This window comes from Falco biarmicus, chromosome 11 (genome assembly GCF_023638135.1).
Source record: "Falco biarmicus isolate bFalBia1 chromosome 11, bFalBia1.pri, whole genome shotgun sequence".
Taxonomy (NCBI): domain Eukaryota; kingdom Metazoa; phylum Chordata; class Aves; order Falconiformes; family Falconidae; genus Falco; species Falco biarmicus.
In genome coordinates, this window is record NC_079298.1 from 1735935 (window position 1) to 1758597 (window position 22663).

The following is a 22663-nucleotide window of genomic DNA, read 5'->3' on the forward strand; positions in this document are numbered from 1 at the left end:
CTCCTGTCACCACGCAGGCTGTCATGGCCTGCTGTCCCCTCCTGTCACCCCCCAGGCTGTCACGGCTTGCTGTCCCCTCCTGTCACCCCCCAGGCTGTCAAAGCCTGCTGTCCCCTCCTGTCACCCCCCAGGCTGTCATGGCCTGCTGTCCCCTCCTGTCAACTCCCATGCTGCTACTGCCTGCTGTCCCCTCCTGTCACCCCCAAGCTGTCCCCAGCCGCTGACCCTTCCTGTCACCCCCAGGCTGTCCCCAACAGTTGTCCCCTCCTGTCACCCACCAGGCTGTCCCCACCAGCTGTCTCTCCCTTCACCCCCCAGGCCTGTTACTACCAGCTGTCCCCTCTTGTCACACCCAGGCTGTCCCCACCTGCTGTCCCCTCCTGTCCCAAGGCAGCCTGGGGGAGATGCTAGGGCTCTGCCGAGTGGCACTTGGCTGCCTGCACCGCAGGGACAGCGCAGGGAGGGGACATCTCAGGGTGTCGCAGTGTTGTCCTTGTTGTACTCCTCCATGGTATTAATGATGGTTCCTTTTGTAACTGGCTTTTATTCACTCTGTCTGACGGGGCTTCCTCTGGTAGAACCAGTGCCAAGAGGAAAAAAGGGCGCAGTCCAGTCGCAACGGGCGCGGTGCACACTGTCATCTTTTGTAATGCTTCATAAAATAGCTTTTATTTAAATTCTGTATCTGCAGTATTTTTTCCAAAAATGTTCAGTTAAGGGAAGACGAGCGAAAGGGTGAGTCCACTAGCACGAGCGGGGAGAGCCATGTGACCTTGACCTTGAGCGGGGATAACCACGTGACCTTGACCTAGAATGACAGCCCCGACTCTTCTCTCTGCCTCTTCTTGGATATGGTGCTGATCGTGGGTAGGAATGAGAGGGGGCATGACTAGATGATTGAGAGCAGCAGCGAGGGTGGGAAGGACCTGATCTTGACTTGCAGTAGGTATGCGAACTTCTAGAGCGAGAAGAACTGGCATAGGGAGACCTGGACCTTAAAAAACAAAACGCAACACAAAGGAAATGAATGAAGTTAATTCAAAACAGTCACTCACACCATTTTTTTTTCTCCCAAATTTGTTTGGGTTTGGGGTTTTTTCCTCTCCATACGCTTATGTCAAAGCTTCTTTCAGCTGCTGATATACTGCTGCTGCAAACCGAAGAGCATGGCGGCGTGTAAAGGTTTCTGCTTACGAGCCAGAACGGCTGCTGCTGTGGTAGTGTAAAAACACGCAGGAAGGGTAAGTCTGTTCCCACTCACTTCTATCGCATGGACTGCCCTAGCTATGGATGGATTTCAGGGGTGTCTACTGGTCTCTGCTGGTACATGGACATGCAGATGTCTCACTACCCAGCATCCACCTGCAGCGCAAATCACTCTTGTTGCCGTAAGATGCAAAACAAGTGAGTCTTAATGGCTACAGCGCAGTATCAACTGTCAGGAAAGCAGGGTTTAGCCTGGAGGCAGTAAAGCTCCATTTGAAAATGCCAGCTTAGTCTATTTAACTTCACTACGTATTTGGCAATTTGTACAGCATGCAAAATGCCCCACTTCTAGCCAGTGGTAGCCAAATTCTGCACATACCTCTAGCTCCAACCAAGGCCGGTGACTGCATTTCAAGAAAAATCCTAGCTAAAAGCTTCTAAACTCAGTCTCCAGTAAGCTGACGGAATGCCACTACTCTGGGAAAGATACTGACAGCATTACTACAGAGAGCTCTTCAGATTCCTGCCCAAGGGCTTTTTAAGGACAGAAGACAGCAGCTATCTTTAGATTTTTCTTCACGAGTTATTCCACGTATGTTCATTCCTCCTCCAACTTAAGATTTCCTTACGCAAGTCTGATCTTTTAATTTGTAAGAAAAATTTAAGGATGTCAGCAGAATCTGAGCAAAAGGCGCCAGTTTGCAGTCAAGGCTGCAATCCGTCTGTGCGAGATTAGACGACAGAGGCAACAAAGGCAATTCCTCTCACGTATCTCCTCCAAAGTGCTTTGAGGTAACAGTTACAGTCAGAGCACGGAGGCACAGGAATCCACACCTGTCCAGTTTCTAGCCTCCTCAGGGCTGTCAGGAGGCGAAGGATGTCACTACAGAGAAGCTTTGGCAAAAGAGACACCCGTTCCTTCTCAACTGCTGCCCAGTTATAACTATCAGTCACCTGTTATCCCTGCCATCTTTGAGCTAGTGACCTACATGTGGAGCTCCCATCACTGCTCGTCCCTTGAACCATCCAACCCACCTCAGGATAGAGAGGTGGACTGGAACTCCTCCTGATTCTTCTAGACAATCTGCTTCTCCGTTAGGGACATGCAACGCAATTACCTGGGAAACGAATGCCTGCGCTCCTCCTGAAACTCCTCACGTGCCACCAATTCCATAGAAGAAGTGTTTGTGAACACTTCGGGTCTGGGCTTTTTCTCTTCCCTGTTAAAATCAGTTTGACCATTATTACAATTATAGTTGGATATTTATTCCAAACAGACACCAAAATACAAAACACGGCCAAGATGAGAAAATGTTTACTGCATGTAATGCCAAACACGAACATCCTAGTCAAGCAAAACGAGTTTAGAATTCCCCCAGGATTCAGGGAAAGTTCTACAACTCCATTTGTCTTGCTTGAGTTTTGCACATTTACCATCTGCAATGAAAAGGTCTGTTGGATAAAACACGATGCCATTTTTGCTTCTGCCAGATGGACTTTAGTGTAACTGCAGTCCAAGGTGCTAACGAAATACCAAAGCGCAAACCCGTGCAACTTCCTGGAGCCAAACACTTACTCCTTTTGAAGTCTCCATTGTTCCCGTAAAACTCCTCCCTAGACAAGGGAGGCCAACGGCATCCTGGCTTCTGCCTGAAATACGGTGGCCAGCAGGACCAGGGAAGGGATTGTCCCTCTGTACTCAGCCCTGGTGAGGCTGCACCTCCAACACTGGGTTCGGTTTTGGGCCCCTCACTACAAGAAAGACACTGAGGTGCTGCAGCGTGTCCAGAGAAGAGCAACAAAGCTGCTGAAGGCTCTGGAGCACAAGTCCTGTGAGGAGCAGCTGAGGGAACTGGGGTTGGTTAACCTGGGGAAAAGGAGGCTGAGGGGAGACCTCACTGCTCCCTGCAACTACCTGAGAGGCAGCTGTAGTGAGGTGGGGGTCGGTCTCTTTTTTTCCCAGGTAACAATTGATAGGAGGAAAGGAAATGGCCTCAAGTTGCGCCACAGGAGCTTGAGATGGGATATTCGGGAAAATTCCTTCACCAAAAGGTTTGTCAAGCGTTGGAACAGGCTGCCCAAGGAAGCGGTTGGGTCACCATCCCTGGGTGTATTAAAAGAAATGTAGAGGTGGCGCTTAGGGACCTGCTGTAATGGCAGACTTTGTAGGTTTAGGTTAACTGCTGGACTCAATGATCTTAAAGGTCTTTTCCAACTAAACCTAAATGACCCTGTGATTCTATAAAGAAAGTGCTGGTGTCGCTGGGAGGGTATTTGAATGAGTCGCTGGCCGTGCTGTTGGCTGATGACATGTTTGCAGGAGCTGGGGGATATTCTGGAGCGGGGCGGGGGTATACCCAGCAGATGGAGGCTGACCAGGTGGAAACTGAGGAGGTAGTGGTGGTGGTGGTACCGCCAGCGGGAAAGGAAGCGCCTGGGGTGGGGGAGGATGCAAGGGAGGTGGAGGCACAGGTACAGAGGCTGCTGTTGATGATGGCAGTGTCGGGGCCTGAGTCCTCTGGGTACGTGTGCTACGTGGATGTCCTCCATTTGAACTCCCAGAGAAACCCAAACCCGCGTGTCACTGTCACACTCTGCCCTGATTTTAAAGAGGAATGTGAATGAAGCGGGAGCACGGTGGCGAGCCCTTCTTGTTCTCAACCTGAGCATTTTTCTGGCAGCTTCCTGTCCATTTGAGCCTACCCTCATTTCTGGATCCTCACACTTGCCTTCCACATCCTCACCCCAAGTAGTTGCCTCAGGCTTCTCCCCCTACATTCAGCTTTGTGACTGTGGGCAGAGGCTGCCCATGCTTAAAGGAGACTCCTATCTCCCAGGTGCCAGGTGCCCACGGCTCCTCTGCCACTCCTCCATACACCTCCTACTTCACACTTCCGAGCTTCAAAGTACTGCACAGATATTAACCAAGCTTCTCTCCTACTTCCTTTCAGTTCTTCCCCACAAACTACCTAGGTTGTTGCCTCGTGATGATCTGTTTGGCCTGGTCTTGTCCCTGAACTGTTCTTTCCTTGCTTACTGAACCTGAGAATTTTAGGTATCTCTGGGACGGATTGCTGTGTTTTCTTTTGATTTATCTTTAAGATTTTATAAACACGATGCACACTTATAATCTATCCATAACAAATACATACCAAAAGGAAGAACTAACTGGTAGGGCAATAACAGCAAAAACAGATTCCTCTCTCTCCAACGGAGAGAAAGCAGCTTGGCTATTTGAGATGACTAGACTAAAGAAATTCAAAATGGTCATAAAAAAACAGCACTGACTCTTCCAACAATTTGCTCCATCACTAAGTCATTAAGAATCAAATGTTGGAGGCTGACTTCAATTGGGAAATCAGTTTCTTCAGCCCTATCCAGCCAGTAAGTAATTCGAAAGGGTGGCTTTGCACCTCATCCTGTCGTTATGTTTAATTTTGATATATACTTACGGTTTCCTCCAAAAGCGTTTCTTTTTCAGAGTCTACTTTTGGGTCACATACTGGAGTTTTATTTGTAATCGTTTTACTGCAAGCACAGATCCCCTTTGTTAGAGCCAACTCAAGCTGAGCCACTTAAAAATGAATTGCCACTTGTATTCTCCACAGCTATCTGTGCATACGCATTTCATTATAAATCAGCTACTGTAGAATTAATGTAGGTGTTACAGCCTGGTTTAACAGGTTACAAGTCGTCAGAGACTGAATTTCTGTGAAATACTTACAGTCCCCAGCCTGGTCTGCCACCTGCTGAGCGAACCGCACTGGCTCTCATCGGATGACCTTTTGGAGTGGGGAGAGGAAAAAGAAATAAATCCCATTCAGTTCATCTGAAGATAATTTTTTTAGAAGAAATTCTAAAGTTACGGTCACTCACCAGGTGTGGGTATTTTTTGCTCTTGGGGGCCCAGAAGACATGGTACTGCCGGTTGTCTTGCTACAGGAACCGGAAAGCCCTTGTGAATAAATGCAAACAGTTGGAAAATAAGCTCTAATAAATACTGTATTTCAAAAGCATATGTTGAAATAAAACTTAACAGACCGCTGACTGACAGAGAGGAAGATTTAGAAAGTTTGGTGGCAGTCACCTGAGCAGCAGGTGTCACAGTCACAAGTGGTCGTGCAGGCGGTGACGGCGGCTGTCGCTGCTGCTGCTGAATCTCCTTATGGAGCCCTGTTGTGTAGCCGGTTCCATTGTGGAAGTTGTTCACAGCCTAGAGGCAGAAGAACATGGACAAAAAGATCAAAGTGTCAGATTATGATGACAATAGATGAAGAAAAGCCTCCACAGGGTAAAATGACTTGTATAGTCCTGTACATGCTATCAAGCCTAGAGTAAAGCAGCACACAGAGATAGGAACACATCACATGAAACACTGCTATTAAGGACTGGTAGCTCAGAGTATCTGTAGTTAAAGGACTTCAGTGTTAACAGCGAATCTGAGAGGCAGGCAAGCATGTTTAGACAAAAGTTTGACCTGAGTTTGCCTGATTATCTCTAAAGAGTTGTCAGCTTCTGTAACAACAGACAATGCATTTGAAAAGTAAATGCAGCCTTATTCAGTTTATCCTTCTTTAAGGAGATGTCAATAATTTCCTCCCTTTCAGCTTTTTACAAACAGACTTTCCTTACAAACAGTTGATGAAAAAGTCACCACGTTACCTGGCGCAGGAAGTTGTTGGCAACTAAAGCGTCAGGAGAAACACCTGTCTGATGACACGCCGGGCAAGTATGTTCCTCCGATTCCAGTAAAGCTGTTCTAATACCTGTGTGTAATTAGAAGCGTCAAAATAGGTTTCAGCCAAAGTAGGGAAATCTTTGGGGTTCTCATCAATTATAAGAACACACAGACGATTAATGGCTGGATATGGTCTTGAATGGAGAGCATGAAGCTATAAATGTTCATTAGTGTAAAAAATGCCCAGTATGCAGCAAATCGCTATACAGTTTTGACATTTCCCTGTTGTAACAGCTGAAGACCATAGAGTGGGCTGTGTCCTGATGTTTGGACTAGTCTTTTTTCTACTACCGAGTACAGCAAGAAGCCACCAACATCAAGGCTAATGAACAAAGCACATCTCAAAAAGCCATGAGTCGGTTCGAGTTTTGAAGGTTTAACCAACTCCTGTGGCAAAGAATGTAGATTAAATGCCCGACTGCCTGTTTGTGGCGGACCAGAGTCAGTCACCAGAGCTGGCTCTATAGTTGTGTATGAGAGAAAGAGCTGTGGACAAACTACGTGCATTCCATATCTAATACTGTATTCACCTGCACAATTATGCACTCTTCTCGTACTCGACCTTCCGCATGTGAAGAAGATTTGACTAGATACACAGAAAGGGAAAAAAGCTCTTTGGCCTTTGGGTTTGTTTTTTTTTTTCCCCCCCATTACGGAGAAGAGGCCTTTCCTACTCCGGGCGTACTGAAGTATGAAATAGACCTGGTAGCACAGGTGATCTCCTATTCCTGCTTTCAGAAGATCTGATGTGGTGTTTTGGATTAAAAAACACGGGAGGGGAGTTTACTCCTTACATTACATTACGCACTTACATTCGTCACAATAACTTGCTCCACAGCATGGAATAAGCGCTGCATCCGTCACTGGATCTTTACAAATGGGACATAACAACTCGTTTGGAACAGGCCTGTCTGCGGAGGAGGAGGAGGGCTCCTCTGGTAAAAAGGGTGGCTTTTCCTTTTTCTCTCTAGCATAAGCTTCCCTGGAGGGCAGGTGGGGAAGGAAAAAGAAAAAAGTGAAAGATGGGAAAGGAAAAATTTTCCAAGCTTTGGATTTTATCAAACAAAGGTAATAGATGGAAGTCTTCTCACTCCACATTGGCTTTCTACAACGTAGGCATTTACGCTAAATGACTTCTCTAGAGCCACACTATCAGAAGAAGAAGGAGGGGGGAACATTTTTCCTTCTGCAGAACTCTCCCATCCGTTGGATCAACTACGAAATAAGCTCAGACTAGAAAAATAATTGCTTGACAGCTAGAGAGCAGGGGAAAGGAATCCCACCTCTCCTTTGCCAGAGGGTAAGTGCAAATTGCTGGATCAGGGTAAAGTTCGTCCCCAAGTAATTTCATTTTGTAAATGAAAGAAGTCTGTGCTACAGCTTCTACAACAGGAGATCCATGACAGAAAAAGGGAAGTGCTACCGAGTGCACTTTCCAACAGCCACTCCTGTCAGCACACAGCAGTAATTTCTTAGTTTATAGCAACAGGAACACTTCAGCCCGTTTCACACATGAGATTTGTTAAAAGTCAGAGGAGGAGGAAATCTCAGTCCAAGGGCTATTTGTTAAATTTTGCAAGAAGCCTTTGAAACATAAACCAGAAGCAAAATGAGCATTCAGAGAGAATGATGCCAGCTGGAAACACTACTGAAATGCCTTGCAGAAATACAGGTTCTTAGCATACCCCAAGGTCAGCCAGCTTCCCGGGGCATGAACAGTAGGACTACTCTATTTCAATATGGGCAAGTATTGCAGATTTTAAGGTTAAGATACGACGGTAGTGCTTCCTCCCTCGTAATTAGAGGCTGGCCACCTCGGCTGCATTGCCACTCAGACATTTACGCATGGTTGCTCTCATTCGCATTTTGGTCGGTCCGATTAATTCCATACTTACGCATTAATAGTTGGTATTGCGTATTTCCCAGCCTTTGTCAGCATGGCACCTTTTGTGTTGGGATCCTTCACCTCCACCAGGAAACTCCTTGGAATTCCGGTGCTCCTTTTAATTCTGCAAACAGGCTCCACATTTTTGTCCTGTTGAGAACAGAAATGCAGACATCTCTCCTCTTCAGACGCACACTTAAAATGACGTTTCAGAGATAATTTTAAGCAGCGAAAGCCTTTAATCCCCTCCTTTTACCTAACATAATGGCTGCTCGACTCAAACTCCTGCTTTCCCCAACGAGCATAGCCAGGACGTACCACAGGTTTGAGCAGAGTTTTGAACCCAGTCGTCATTCTTTGGCTTAACTTCAGGACCCTTCAGGGTGAAATAGCCCTTTGCTCACCGTCCGCTCAGAGCAGAGACACAAACCTGTTCCCCCTCCAAAGCCCCTGGGCAACGTGTGAGAGCTTAATTCAGGGTCTCCAAATCAGCCCCCATGGAAACTTACATTCACATCTATATAGGAAGGCTGAATTCATCCCTCCTGCACGTACATTCAGGGACTGATGTTAAACGGCATGAATATTCAGCCAGAGGCTTCTGTAGTTAAAACTGACAGATACTCAATAGACGGGGTCGACAGAAACCTCTTGTTTTTAGAGGAAATACCAACAACTTTGAACTGTCATTAGAAAGAGTTAGAACCAGGAACATTTCCAGTACTATTGAAATAGATACAAATATGTATGAAAGTTCACTGAGAAAGATCTATGGACATCTTTAATGTCTGTGACCTAGAGAAAAAAAAAGTTTCACATTTAGAATTCCAAGTTTCCCTTGAATTTGGGAGGGCTTTGCAACATTGCCATGTAACATTTCGCCCCGAGAGAAACAATTCTTACTGGGAGTGTTCATGTCTTTGTCACATAAATGCCAAGGTAAAAAACCCTAAAAGCTCGGTAACACCAGAGGCCTGCCCCAATCTTACCCTATTTACCGGGCAGTTCTTGGCATAGTGGCCAGGTTTTCCACAGCAAAAGCAACTGGATGATGGTGGAGGCAGATCCAAGGGTTCCCTCAAGTAACTAGAAGGTTTGGGGAAAAAAAGGAAAAGGTATGCATGTGTCTCTCTTCTTAAAAGAAACATCTCCATACTTCTTCCATAACCTTTGAAGGTCACATTTGATACTTACTTGGATGGATCGTATTCATGGCAGGACTGTATCATCATCGCCTTTATCTTATCCTCTTCGGAAGCATTGGCTTCAGCCAGGTTGGCAGTCTGTTTAACAGGTAATGGTTATTTGACACACACATTAGGCTACAAATAGGCTCTCTTTGTACCTTACATAAAGACTTGTGAAGCCAATCCAAGTTTTGTCCAAGCGGACTGAAGCTATGTGTAGAAAAAAGCCCACCAGCCAGCATTTTGAAGCTGGTCTTTAAGCTCCAGACTAGTCAAAGAAGCTAGCCATGGTACATTTAACTGAGAAAGATGTGTGCAAGTAGCAGTATTTACATTCTGCAGTGTCAAAAGGACACACAACTTCAGAGTCGTGGCAGTTGGTTTTGCTTGCTGAAATTCAGCTTCAGACCCAGAAGCATTAAAAGGAATCAAGCTTTCTATAATCCCTCAGCAAGAGAAAAGATTCTTTTCAGCAGACATCTGACCATCATGTGCTGTAGGCAGTCCAAACCGCACGGTTCCGCCCCCTCCCCCACCGCCACTCGCTTCTTCATAGGAAGTGACTGAACTACAATTTTTTTCCAGTTGGCACTGTCCTTTTAACACGCAAATTGTAATATAAACCTTACGTAGAACTAGATCTTCGAACTATGGAAGCCAGATGGTTTTTTTTACACAGTACTTCTTCAAATGTTTCTATTACACACTAGTCCAGATACAAGCAGGGTCAAAGGGGGTGACTGTAAATTATTTGGAACTTCAAGCACCTATCCTACAGACCAACTGCTCATGTTTTCCTTTTCACATGCATTCACTCACGAAAGCAACCAACTAGTTTCCACATGTTATTTCATCTAGCTGTTCCATATACGCAGGAACATAATCCAGATCTCCATCTATGAAATCATTTCCAGTAACATTTGCAGAGAACTTTTTATAGACACTTGACTGATTTGTCTGAACCCAAATGGTTTACAAAACACATCCAAAACCCACAACACATTTCTAGGAACAGACCACCATTCAAATATGGCATTCAATACATAGTCATAACAAAGCAGAAAAGTTCTTACTACACATTGCCTCCTGTGCCAGCCTGCACTAAAGGGGCTAGGGTAACAGTTCGGAGCTGCTTTGTTACCTATCTCCGTATTTCTGAAATCTTTGAATTTCTCAAAAGCTTGGACAGTTTTCCACATTTTAGAGTAAATTTCACATGACTTTACAGAACCAAGGGACAGCCCTGAGGGAGACCAATGTCTTTTGGTGGCTGCTTCCCAAACTAATTCTGCACACACCTCCACCCCCACCCCCACCCTGCCGCAAAATGTTAATTAACACAATTAAATTTATTAAGAAAATAAATAAGTGCAGCGAGCGAGGGAAGACGTTCCCAGTGGGAAGGATTTCTTTCTCTTGGACATGAGCTCTGGCCTTCATTTTCAGAGGAAAGAACTAGCTCCTCTGCGTTAGGCCCTGCCTTCTCTAGTCTTTGTAACTTTAAAGACTATGCTTTTAATCACTTCTGTGGCTAGCACTACGCCTCTTCACCAAGTGCAATCACTAGTGTTTCCCCAGACAACGTTACACGTTGCTGAGCACAAAATACAAGCAGTTCCATTACAAAATATGCTTTCAGGCGGTCACGTCTGCTGATGTGCCTCGCATAAACACTGGCACAGTCCTATCAACAATTAGGTGCACTTGCACACTTTTCACAGTCTGCATGTAAACAAATTAGGTTGCGTCGTCCTCTATCTGTATGCCACAATTCAAGCAGTCCCGCACCATTCAAAGAATGGATCTGTAACTGTAATGACTAAAAATTCAAAAACAGCCATGCAATTGTCCATGTTCCAGAAACACGTCTGTTCCGGCTGTTGCAAAGGCCCTAGAAATGTCCATGACTTACAGCCAATTAAATCCTGCTGTAAAAATGGTGTTAGTTTCCAATGAACAATGAGCGGGACGTATGAAAAATGGTAAACAGCTTCTGAAGTGCTGCTTCTTTGTGTCTTGCAGATGAGTAACACTGCAGCATTACACTGAGGCCAATAAGGTGCTCCCCTTCCATCTTCCCAAGCTGGGAACTACTCTCTACAGGATAGTATCAAAGTAATATTTTAAAGTTAGGAGAAACACTCTGAATTATTAACAATTAATGTTTTGCTCATATTACAGCAGTTATCCAGCTAGAGAGCACAGTGTAAGGTTTGAAAATACAAGGATACACACCCACACCCACCCCTTTCTTTTTAACACGATTTCACAAGCAAGTACATCTAAGCATACCTTAATAAGCTGGGCCAGAGAAAGAGGTGCGGAAGGGTCGCCAATCTATTCAGAAAAATTAAACACATACTCAAGTTCTACAATCAAAACAGAGCAATAGTTCACCCCTACTGCTGTATGAAAGCCTGCGCTATATCCTCTGAGTGTCACTGGAAGAGCCACCTCCAAGCCAGTGGAATTTATACTTGTTCAAAACAAAGTCCAAACCTTAAACAGCTTAAGTATGCCTACGTTGTTAATGAGAAGAAACTAAAGCAACCAACCCCTCCTGAGATCAACCTATTGCTCAGAATACCTCAGAGGGGGACCCTTGTCAAATGCTCACAACTGCTTAAAAGACGGAGGGTTAAGGAAGCTGTCCATTTGCAGCTCGAAAGGATCTAAAAAAATTATTTCCGTTTATTTGAGTAGGAAGTGTCACTACAGGAAACATTGTCAGTGCAGTTTATAAATTAATCAGTTAATAGCTCATCATTTACTAAATGCACACAAGTATGATTCATGAATGCAGTATAGTTTTTGCGCTGTCTTTCATTTACTTTAATTAGACCCCAAGTTCACGAATTTCTCGATTAAGTTATCCTAAGAGCTTACAAAGTGATCAGATCCAGTGACCTAGAGCTCATGTAATGCCTCACTCCATTCTAGTGAAGAACAAGCAGTTATACTTACAGATGAAAACCAACCACCACCACAAAGTAATGTTTGTACTATGAGGGCTATTTTGAAATGCATCGTTGCACGTAGCATACCCCCCAAGGGCCAAGTGGAGATCTAGGCCATTACTAGTCAAGTGTCTCCTCGAGTTACTTATTCATGTCTTAGCAGCAGAACAACAGTGTTTTCTGACCGGAAGAAAAATGCTGCCCCTTTTCCAAATGTAAATTCAAAGTGGTGGCGTACTGAAGAGTGGCACCAAGTTCAGTGGTGCAAACCTTGAACCTACAAGCTCTAAAAATGAGCATACATTATCGGTACAACACACAGTCACACAAGAAATATTCTAGCCTATTCAGTACGAAATGCAATGCGTTACTAGGCACAAATACCATTATTCACATTAGAACCGCGCAAATGTTGGCATTGCTCAGTTTTCACTATGCTGAATCAAATACATTGGATTTACAGCATACACTATGTTTCACTGGAAAATATGTTTGAGAGATATATATTATAAATATTATATATAAACCATATATATTTTATATATTTTTATATATATTAAAAAATTAGTACAAGGCTACATTTCTTAGACTTAGGTGCAGCATGTAGAAAAAAGTTTCAGCTTGTGTTTTTACATACCTCTTTTGATGTTCTACTCGCTGGCCCAGTTCGACTTCTAGAAGAAGAAAGAAAGATGATCAGAACTTAAAATAAAGCACTCGTAACCAACATAAAGCAGGGAAAACAGTTTATAAAACCTGAACATCAAAACATTGTGTACTGGCAGTCTTATGAATACGGAAATTTATTTCTATACATAAAGTGTGCTCTCCTGGTGCATTCAGTGCAATTGAAATAAAACCCAAAATCCCATTCCTTCTTTGCCCCCAATGACTCTAAGATACAGAATACAGCAGTGCAAGAAGAAGTCCTCAGATATTTTCTTTCTGCTCTCTAAGTACCAAAACTGTGAAGACTGTGCTACATTTTTCTGTTCTTAAATAGTCAGCCATCCAAATACGAAGGCACCTTCAGGCAATCTGTATAGCCCCACTACCACAAATAGGTACCAGATAGAGCACTTTGGTTTCTACACTCCTCTGACAAAACGAGAACAGTTGTCTGTAGAAAAGTGTTTCTTGGTGGAAGCCCAAGCACTGTGTTCAGGTACCTACCATACTTAGCCTAAAGTGACTACAAATAGCAGTAGAAACATCACCTGAAAGCAGTTCCTAGGATTTTCTGAGATCGAGGAGGCCTGTGTTAAAAAAATAAGAAAAAAAGTCTTGATTACCAGAACTTCCTTTAAGATCATCTTGAACATGCTACAATATTTTAGGGAACACTTATGACACACAAGCCCTTGCCGAGATTCCACATACTCATTGGTCTGTACCTGCATGCTACTCATGAATCAAACATGCAACCGCCCATCTAGTTAACAAACAATTCATACCTCATCCAAAGCGTCCCACGAGCAGAGGCAACCCAAAGGCTGCTGTGCAAGTCCTGCACAAATAGAAAGGCTCATACTTCCTGCCACTGCTACACCACCACCAGGCTCGCAAGTACAGCCACGTACCTCCTGAAGATGAGGAAGCGCGAGGAAAAGCTTTAGATTACCACACCATGGTTTCTTCATCCACTTGCCTTGAGGAAGATACTACAAGGTGACTAACGCATTCCTGAAGGCCTCTCCACCATGACAGCATGCATTCACCATTCCCAAACATTAACAACTCTACCAGTTGTTTCCACAATGGTTCCAGCTGAAGGAATAGAAAGCTGACCTGCCTGATCCATTTGCAACTTTAGCAGAGCAGCGGCATTCATCCCTTATCCCCACGTGCAGGTGCTTCTTGGATCTTTGATGCTAGTGGCACCTAGCCTCTCATTTTAGGGCAGCATTCCAACACCAGGAGAGGGTGTCATCCAACCAGAAATGGAGGCTATATTGACAAGACAGCACTAAGCATCCCGATCTAAATTAACCCCCCAAACAAGGCCATGCTTAGCAGCACAGCGCTGTGGCATCCAGAAACTCTTGGTAGTGCCTGAAAGCACTAATATGCCCAAAGCTTACAGGAGAGCCACATAAATTCAGGGGGGTTTGCTTGCAGATGCTTCATGGGTACTAGGATGCTGCTGTACTGTTTGTTTGAGACACGCTGAAACTCGCCGGTATACTTTATTTATTGAGAACTAACATTAGAAAGACACGGCATAACCACAAGTCAATAATATCTACTAATGGTGGAGGAGAGGTCTGTCTTGAAGAAGGCTGGAAAACATGACCATTCAAACCATGCTGACGCAGCTGATACAGAACTGGACTGGACGAATACATCGATGACAGCAACAATGCTGTAGTCAGGCTTACATTTGAATATCTGCAATTGTAATCAGATTCTCTGTCCTCCATAAATCTGAGGAATACAGCAGTAATACCTGGAGCACAGAGAGCAGCTTAGGGTGAAATCAAACTTAGAAAGGTAACTACCAACATTTGGGAATGTGCCCAACTGCTTTCTGAGCTTCAGGTTTGGAAAAGATCAACTGCTCCTTCACCGTCCTGGCACAAAAGGCAATACGCTCTAGGACGTTGCTCTTTTTCTCTTGCCCGACACAGGCACTGTCTTTAGGAAACTAATAGGAATCACTTAAGAATGAAACTTCTTGTTCGCACGGTTTGCCAGCTGGCCACTCTCAGTCTTTCCTCTGGAGACAGCATGCAGCCCCGCCACCCCCACCCCTCTGGGGTGTAAGAATACCCTGCCCCCCCGCCCCCAAACAAAGGAAGCAGTCAAACACTGGGACTCGGACTGCTGGCAGATGGGAACCAATTACCAGTTCACACTGCAATGTGTCTCTCCGTTTACTCTAAAAGCAATACAAGCAAAAGCATAAAATAAGGAATCTCTCTGCATAGAGGAAACAGGATGGAGAACTTGACTCTCAGAAAAACCAACCCCAAGAACAAACCCAATTCAAACGTCTGAACAGCTACCACTGTTGGACTTTGAATGCCACGTCCCAGCGGGCTGAAAAATCTAAGTCTGCTTTGGGACAGATACATTCAAATCTGCCCTGTCACAACACAATTTAACAGCAGCTTTAACAAGAAAGAGACAACCGGAATGCCTCCGTAAACCAACAGCCACAAAGAAGGTGAACACACTGAAACCCCTCCCAAAGAACACAACGCGTTATGGCTACTTACCCAAGGTCTGTCTTGCCGGTAGCTTTAACTCCTCTGACAGGGACTCTCCTAACAGTTACCGATGAGTGCCTTGGAATCAGGGCATTGTCATCTGTGTATTCTGAAAACAACATCAATACAGAGAAAGCATCAGTCAGTTCGTAAGAGTGATATTAATATGTCGTGACATAGCACTTCAGGGAACCCTTTACGGATAGAAAAGCAACATTTTACACACAGCGTCATGCTTTTATCATGTCCACACACTCACGGTACCTTTCCAGAAATCTTCAGGTCTGATAGTCAAACACAAGCAGCAAAATCTTTTCCATTTGTTTTGAATCGTTTCAATGCCAACAGCAAAATGGTCTCTAAAGTCACTAAAGCAGAGTCTGCTAAAACATGAGGCTCTTTCCTGATCTAACTTTCATTGCTTTTGCTCCTGTTAGCTTACAAAACCCTAGAACATGTCTCTATAATAGCGAGCACGGAAGAGGACACCCCCACCCCGCCTCCCACCTTTTAAAACACATCCCAACCATCCATTTTGCCTTCCCACCATCTTCAAAAAGAGTCCACCATCTCTTTTTTTTCCCCCCAGTGATGTGTAAAATCCTGTTTACTTTTAGCTTCTATTAGCATTGCTTCTATTACGAGATTTCCGTGATCACGCGGCTCGGAAAACTCTGAACAAGTTGGCCATCTTCACTCAAGGTTCACTGAAGGGTCTTTCCAAGATCATGCCAACATTTAGTCAGGACTCCTGCACAAAGTTATAAAACCCACTACCATATCTCCACAGGGAGGATCTCCAAGAACCCCCTTTAGGCAGAGCATCCAGGCCTAGTTCTTTCCTTCATCTTCTGAAGGTGACTTTAAGCACGCAGATGCTGTCCAATAAAAACGGAAAGTCACGGTTATGTATAAAACCCCAAAATCTGGCATACACATAAATGACACCGAAATGTATTCCTTAGCTTTGCTCTGACAACCGCTGGGGGATTTTTGCATTTTCACGGGGAAAACACCCTTACAAAAGTTCCAGTAAGCATCTGTGTCACAACCTGTACGTCTGCCTCTACCTGCATGTCTGTCTCTACTGCTGTATATGACACGCGATCCCGTAACACCCCCAAGACCCCTAACACCGTGCTGTTAAGTCTGCTCACAGATACTCTCCTGAACCTACTTTACCTATCTGTAGGTAAACAGTGTCTTTAGGTCCAACCACTTGAAAGGCTGGAGCCAAAGTTACAGTTACCGCAGCAGGCATGTTATTCTGTTTAAGTTTTAATACATCAAAGAGGAAGAGGAAAAAATCCTATGAGTACACATTGTAAAGACAAGACTGTTGTGGGAATGTCACAGAACCACAGGAAAAAAGAAAAAAAACCCCAACCGATAAAATTTGAATGTTTAAGGAATGGAGATGGTTTCCAAGTCTTTGTATTTCTGACAAGTCATATTCCAAAGTCTTTAATCACATGCAAGCTTTGCCAGACGGTAGATTACCAAACTGAAACAGCACACTAAGTAATACAAAACCATTACCGTCTCTGAGAATCAAGCACCATTTCTCAGATTCAAAAGAACTTAGGGTTTCTCTAAGAACATTTCTAGGTATATTCACCATAACTGATCTGCCATAAAACTTCAGTACTGCCCTGACACCGTTTAACACGCAGTACCACGACAAAAATGCACCGTTTGAAAGAAATGAAGAAATGATGCTCAATAGCATCTGAATGAATGTGTAGCACGGTGCAGCAAAGAAGCTGTATTAGCAAGAAATGCCAAGTATACTTTAGACAGAACACTCGTCTACAAGATGGCTTTCCAGGGTCTGCATAGATTCTCACTCACAGATACACTCTTGATCCAAAATGTTGCTACTGAGCAGTTTCTGCAGCAGCCAAGCACCGCTTTTCCAATGCGGTGGAGTAAAAGTAGCTGAAGACAAATTTCAGTCACCAAACCCACTTTTTTTTCCCCTTTAAATTAGCCACCCACTCCTTTTCTATCATGTTCAGCCTTCTCTGCCGGCTTTCAAAGAAATCTGGCAGGTCTGTGATGACAAGGCATTGTCCCACATTCCCTTATCGTTTTAGCTAGAAGGGTTCCCAGAAACCAAACCTCTTCCACGCGCGGTGTCGCACACGGACCCCGTACGCTGCTGTGCCTGGCTGCGCACACAGCCCTGACGGCAGCTGCCAGCGCACAACCACGGAAGAGCAGCTCTGAGGCCCCAGCACAAGTCACCGCTGCCGGCCGTGGCCCAACCGCCTCACTGGCCGCCTGCGCCATCGCCAGCCGGCCGGTCCCCGGTCCCCGCGCCCGCCGCCCCCACGCACCTTCCATGGTCTGGGCGTTGGTGACCTGCAGGTCGCAGTGGGTCGCCTTCAGCCTCTCGCGGCCCATGATCTGGCGCCTGAGGTCGCGCAGGGAGATGTGGGGGCCGTGAAAGGTGACCACATCGGAGTTCAGCCTGGAGGAGAACTTGTAGTGGACACACGACATGGCCGGGGCCAGGCGGTGCCCGCTCCGCGATGGCACCTCACGCAGCAGCTGGCCTCGCGGCCCCCACAGCAGGTCAGGGCCCACCGAGGGGCTGGGGCCAGCAGCGCGGGCTGAGCCCGCCGGCTCCTCCTCGCAGCCCCGGTGGGAGGACGATGGGGACAGGCCCTGGCTCGGCCTCCGCTCCCTCCTCGCACCAGCGCTGCCAGGCCAAGCTGCTCGCTATGGCAACCCAGGCGGCTCCGCATTGTGACAGAGGGGCTCAGGGGGCCACTCAGCGCCCCTGGGGGAGGGGCCTTCATCAGCCCCGCCTGGGCCGCCGGTGTCCCTGCTGTCCCCCAGCCTGTCACCGCCCCGTGCCCTGTCACCCCCCAGGGCTCCGGTGTCCCTGCTGTCCCCTCCTGTCACCTCCCAGGCTGTCATGGCCTGCTGTCCCCTCCTGTCACCCTCGATGCTGCCACTGCCTGCTGTCCCCTCCTGTCACCACGCAGGCTGTCATGGCCTGCTGTCCCCTCCTGTCACCCCCATGCTGTCCCAATCTGCTGTCCCCTCCTGTCATCCCCAGGTTTTCACGGCCTGCTGTCCCCTCCTGTCACCTCCCAGGCTGTCATGGCCTGCTGTCCCCTCCTGTCACCACCCAGGCTGTCACTGCCTGCTGTCCCCTCCGGTAACCCCCAGGCCTGTCCCTGCCTACTGTCCCCTCTGGTCACACTCCACACTGCCACTGCCTGCTGTCCCCTCCTGTCATCCCCAGGCTGTCACTACCTGGTGACATAAGCTACATAAGATAAAAAAGAAAAAAGAAAAAAACCAAAACGAAAACCTGCTTAGGTGAACACCAAAACACCCATGACTTTCTCAGACTCTTCACTACCCCACATGTGAGTCAAGGGACAGGATCTCCCAAAGGCTCTTTTGCAGGCACTTCCTGAAGACACCCCCACCCCCCACCCCACCCTGCTTTTCTACAAGTGCACAAAGAGGTGAAGAAGAGTTTCATGTTTAAGTTAAAGGAGGCAGTTTCTGAAATTAGCTTAGGTGAAAAAACCAAGGTGGTGTACTCATGGATTTTCTCCTCTGCAAAGCCATGAAGAAAACATGAACCGCACTCCCCAAAGGCAAAGGAGCAAACTGAGGGAGAGCAGCTCATCGGCGCCTTTCAGAGCTTCAGCAGTCTGGGGAAATGGGAAAAAAACCCATACAAAGAGAAACAGCAGCCAAGAAGCACTTTTATAAAATGCATATTGGGGCCTGTTCCAGACCTCAGAATGACTTTCAATATTGCTTTGCATGACTATTAGACCAAGGCCTAAAGTGGAGTGATAGCTTCTGCTTGCCGGGGCATGAGAAGATCCCTCAAATGAGCGACACAGTAACAAGTAAACACCAAAGGCAACAGCGGAGCTTACCATTTCCCTCCACTGGCGACCAGCTGTGCAGTAAACCAGCTTAACCAGCCTCCCTAAGGATGGCTCTAAAGTCACTGAAAAGGAAAAAAAGAAGGTAAGTTCCTAGCCTGGAATGCAAAGGCACCATCTTGGCTCCCAGGCAGGTGGCACTGATGGCCCAGCAGGGTCATGTCCCCACGTTCCAGGAAAGATAAAAAAAGTGCAGGACGTGTTTGTGGGGTGCGTTTGATGCATCCTTTCCGTTTGGTGAAAGCCTGAGGAAGGATGTACCCCACGGTGGGACCGGTGGCACTTTAGACCTGAGGTTAAAAAAGTGCTGCACATCAGTGACACTGCCCAAGCTGCTTTCACCACCAAACAATAAAAGATTTGCTTTCTCCAGTATGGTGGGAATGATGCCATAAAGTCGGTCATGGAGAGAAACCCTCTAAGCCTTGCTTGCAAGTTTCAGAAGGCAGGCATTCTTTATGGCAGTGCTGGGAGCACGGGGGAATGTTTCCTCTGAGCGTGCTCACCCAGTTACTCGAGGGCACGCGCTATGGACAGCAGAGCACTTGCACACTCATAGCGCATTACACATGCATTTTCAGTCAGGCACAGGATGGGTTACAAGTTGCTTGCTTTAATACAAACGAGCACACACCCTCAGACAGCACTGCTGAGGTTTTTTACTAGCTCCCCATGCTCCCCAAGCGGGGCCTTGCCCTCTCTCGGGGGGCTATCTGAGTCAGAGGTCGCGATCTCCCCCCACAACAATTACCTCTGCCCGACTTCCAACCAACATTCTGCGGATCGCAGCACTCTATCGGCTTGTCTCCTCCTGTGGCCACAACGTCCTCACCCAGAGGCTCTTTCTGCATCACTGAAGAGAACGGAGATCTTTTCCCCATCCATTCTTTATTCCCCATCCTTCCCAAGGCTGACTCCCTGGATGAGAGGTCCCTTAATTTGTCACTTCTAACAGCTTTAGAGAGTCAGCTTGGCCTAACCTTTGTGCGCAGGTGTGTTTAACGTAGAGCTAAACACCAAATCAGTGTGGTAACTGGGGAGCTCAGACATCTTGTCCCTTTGCCGAGCCAGCAGCCTTCCCTTAACAGAATCCCTGGACATAAACGTATATACAGTGGAATCTATACGGTGGCATCAAACGTCCGCCCAGACACCACATCCGTCCCTAAAATCCTTCCCCCCAAACAACCCTGAAAGACTTCCCTTGACCCCCTCCTCCACCCTGGCTGTTCCTGAAGTCATCCCCCACCTCCACCTCCCCGCCCTGTCCCTAAAACCTTTTCCCCCAGACCCTGGTCCAGCCCTCCCCCACCCTCGGCCCGTCCCTAAAATCCTTCCCCCAACCCCCCGGTTCTTCCCTAAAGGCCTCCATTAACCCCCCATCCGTCCCTAAAACCCTTCCCCCAGGCCCCCCAATCTGGTCTCTAAATAACGCACACACCCTCAACCCCCCCCACGCCCCCACCCCCGGTTTATCAATACACACACACCCACCTCCCCCCACCCCCCACCCCCCCCCACACCCACTCCCACAAACACACATCCTTGCCCCACCCCCACACACCCCGCTCCATCCCTAAACACCTTCATCCATTCCCACCCGTCCGTCCCTAAACCCCTTCCCCCCGCCCCCTCCCCTGCCCCCGTCCCTCTGCCCTGGCACGGCCCAACTGCCCAGCACCACCAGACCACTCTGGCCCAAACACCGTAAGGCAATGGTTCCCACCTGCCAATAGCAAGTCGAGGAACATTTTTTCTTCTTAAATAGAGAGAGTTTTACTTCATACGATGCCGACTACGCCAAATTATGTTTTGCTGACTGACTGGATACACAGCAAAGCTGAACTCTACATCAAATATAATCAAATCTATCAAATATATCAAATGATGGAATATATCAAACGCAGTTTCTTATATTACAATAAAAGAAAATAGCATGCAATATGATAAAAGGAACCAGTAGCAGTTACTGTGAGCAATATGAGAAAAGAGCAACAGAAGCGAAGCATCCAATTGTTATTCCAAAGTGTTAACATGCCTAAGGAAAGGAGACATCACCAATTCCCACCCCAATTCCCTTCGGCTGGGAGCCCCCTTGCAGCTGGTGCCAGGAGTCTCTCGGGAACTGGGAAATTCCCCTGGAGAAGGTGCCAGGAAGGAATTCTCTTGCTGCTTCCCACCGTGCATGGTAGCCATGTGAGGCACAGCGCAAGGGTACTGCTCCCTGCTTTCTGTGGTGAGAAAATTGACACAGCACTTTAGAACTCATACAGAAGCAAAAAACATGGCTTGGGAAAGTGCAGGGCTGCTCCCCTGGAGAGGGTTCCAGGCAGGAATTCTCTTGCTGCTTCTCACCCTGCCCTGGCAGCCATGTGAGGCACAGCACAAATGTGCTGCTCCCTGCTTTCTGTGCTGAGAAAACTGACCTCTTTTCAGTGGCAATAATGCACAGCCCAAAAAACTCACCTTGACAAAGTGCAGCAGTGCTCCCTGGAGAAGGTGCCAGGCAGGAATTCTCTTGCTGCTTCTCACCGTGCCCGGGCAGCCATGTGAGGCACAGCACAAGAGTTCTGCTCCCTGCTTTCTGTGGTCAGAAAACAGAACCATCACTTTTGAAATGGTGCAGAACCAAAAAAAAGTCACCTTGTCCAAGTGCAGCACAGCTCCCCTGGAGAAGGTGTGAGGAAGGAATTCTCTTGCTGCTTCTCACCCTGCCCTGGCAGCCATGTGAGGCACAGCACAAGAGTTCTGCTCCCTGCTTCCTGTGGTGAGAAAATCGACCAAAACCTTGTGCACTCATGCAGAACCAGAGCTCACCCTGTCAAAGTGCAGCACTGCTCCCCTGGAGAAGGTGCCATGAAGGAATTCTCTTGCTGTTTCTCACCGTGCCCGGGCAGCCATGTGAGGCAAAACACAAAAGTTTTGCTCCCTGCGTTCTGTGGTGAGAAAATGGACCTCTCACATTTGCAATCATGAAGAGCCAAAAAAACCCTCACTATGGGTAAGTGCAGCACGGCTCCCCTGGAGAAGGTGCCAGGAAGGAATTCTCTTGCTGCTTCTCGCCCTGCCCTGGCAGCCATGTGAGGCACAGCACAAATGTTCTGCTCCCTAATTTCTGTGATCTGAAAATTAACCCCTCACCTTTTCAATCATATAGAGCCAAAAAACCCTCACCTTGACAAGTGCAGCGCTGCTCCCCTGGAGAAGTGACAGGAAGGAATACTCTTGCTGTTTCTCACCGTGCCCTGGCAGCCATGTGAGGCACAGCACAAAAGTGCTGCTCCCTAATTTCTAAAGTTAGCAAAATTGACCGTTCACAGTTGTACTCATGTTGAGACAAGACTTCCTTACTCAAAAGCAAAACCCAAGAAACCACGTACCCCTGGGAACCCCCTTGTCCTTCTGTGTGGCTGGTGACTTCCCATGGCTCTTCCACAAGGCAGGAGAAATAACCATGAATTTGGAAGCCCACGTAAATTCAAGTACACTTAGTCCTCTGACAGTCACTACTTATGGGCCAGCGGTCCTCTCACCCCTCCACAGATCTCCCTGTTAGTCCTC

General features: G+C 46.9%; 2 protein-coding genes and 1 long non-coding RNA gene across 3 annotated transcripts; all 3 read right to left on the minus strand.

Annotated features, from left to right (window-relative positions):
* Nucleotides 1-2178: 2178 nt before the first annotated feature.
* LOC130157083 (uncharacterized) lies at nucleotides 2179-5163 on the minus strand. The gene is made up of 3 exons (XR_008824694.1): nucleotides 5083-5163; nucleotides 4931-4988; nucleotides 2179-2324 (listed from the first exon to the last, which is right to left on the minus strand). It is a non-coding gene; the product is annotated as an uncharacterized LOC130157083 (long non-coding RNA).
* A 33-nt stretch (nucleotides 5164-5196) lies between these two features.
* On the minus strand, nucleotides 5197-11090 carry LOC130157028 (E3 ubiquitin-protein ligase RBBP6-like). Its single transcript, XM_056356177.1, has 8 exons — nucleotides 11061-11090; nucleotides 9024-9112; nucleotides 8819-8915; nucleotides 7840-7979; nucleotides 6757-6926; nucleotides 5869-5972; nucleotides 5259-5419; nucleotides 5197-5206 (listed from the first exon to the last, which is right to left on the minus strand). The coding sequence occupies exons 1-8, from the start codon at nucleotides 11088-11090 to the stop codon at nucleotides 5197-5199; spliced, it is 801 nt and encodes a 266-aa protein (XP_056212152.1).
* A 1499-nt stretch (nucleotides 11091-12589) lies between these two features.
* On the minus strand, nucleotides 12590-17701 carry LOC130157232 (E3 ubiquitin-protein ligase RBBP6-like). The gene is made up of 3 exons (XM_056356607.1): nucleotides 17522-17701; nucleotides 15192-15291; nucleotides 12590-12647 (listed from the first exon to the last, which is right to left on the minus strand). Exons 1-3 carry the CDS (start codon nucleotides 17685-17687, stop codon nucleotides 12590-12592), a joined length of 324 nt encoding a protein of 107 aa, XP_056212582.1. The 5' UTR covers nucleotides 17688-17701.
* Between the last annotated feature and the right edge of the window lie 4962 nt (nucleotides 17702-22663).

What these genes read in the sequence shown, in the direction of transcription:
- LOC130157028 (XM_056356177.1), bottom strand. Translation starts at nt 11,090, where the DNA reads ATGGAAGGGGAGCACCTTATTGGCCTCAGT. An exon ending in GCAATACCAACTATTAATGC is followed by an intron (nt 6,927 to 7,839) that starts GTAAGTATGGAA and finishes CCTGCCCTCCAG; the next exon opens with GGAAGCTTATGCTAGAGAGA. An exon ending in AGCAAGTTATTGTGACGAAT is followed by an intron (nt 5,973 to 6,756) that starts GTAAGTGCGTAA and finishes AATTACACACAG; the next exon opens with GTATTAGAACAGCTTTACTG.
- LOC130157232 (XM_056356607.1), bottom strand. Translation starts at nt 17,687, where the DNA reads ATGTCGTGTGTCCACTACAAGTTCTCCTCCAGGCTGAACTCCGATGTG. An exon ending in CAACGCCCAGACCATGGAAG is followed by an intron (nt 15,292 to 17,521) that starts GTGCGTGGGGGC and finishes TGTTGTTTTCAG; the next exon opens with AATACACAGATGACAATGCC. An exon ending in ACCGGCAAGACAGACCTTGG is followed by an intron (nt 12,648 to 15,191) that starts GTAAGTAGCCAT and finishes TTCTTCTTCTAG; the next exon opens with AAGTCGAACTGGGCCAGCGA.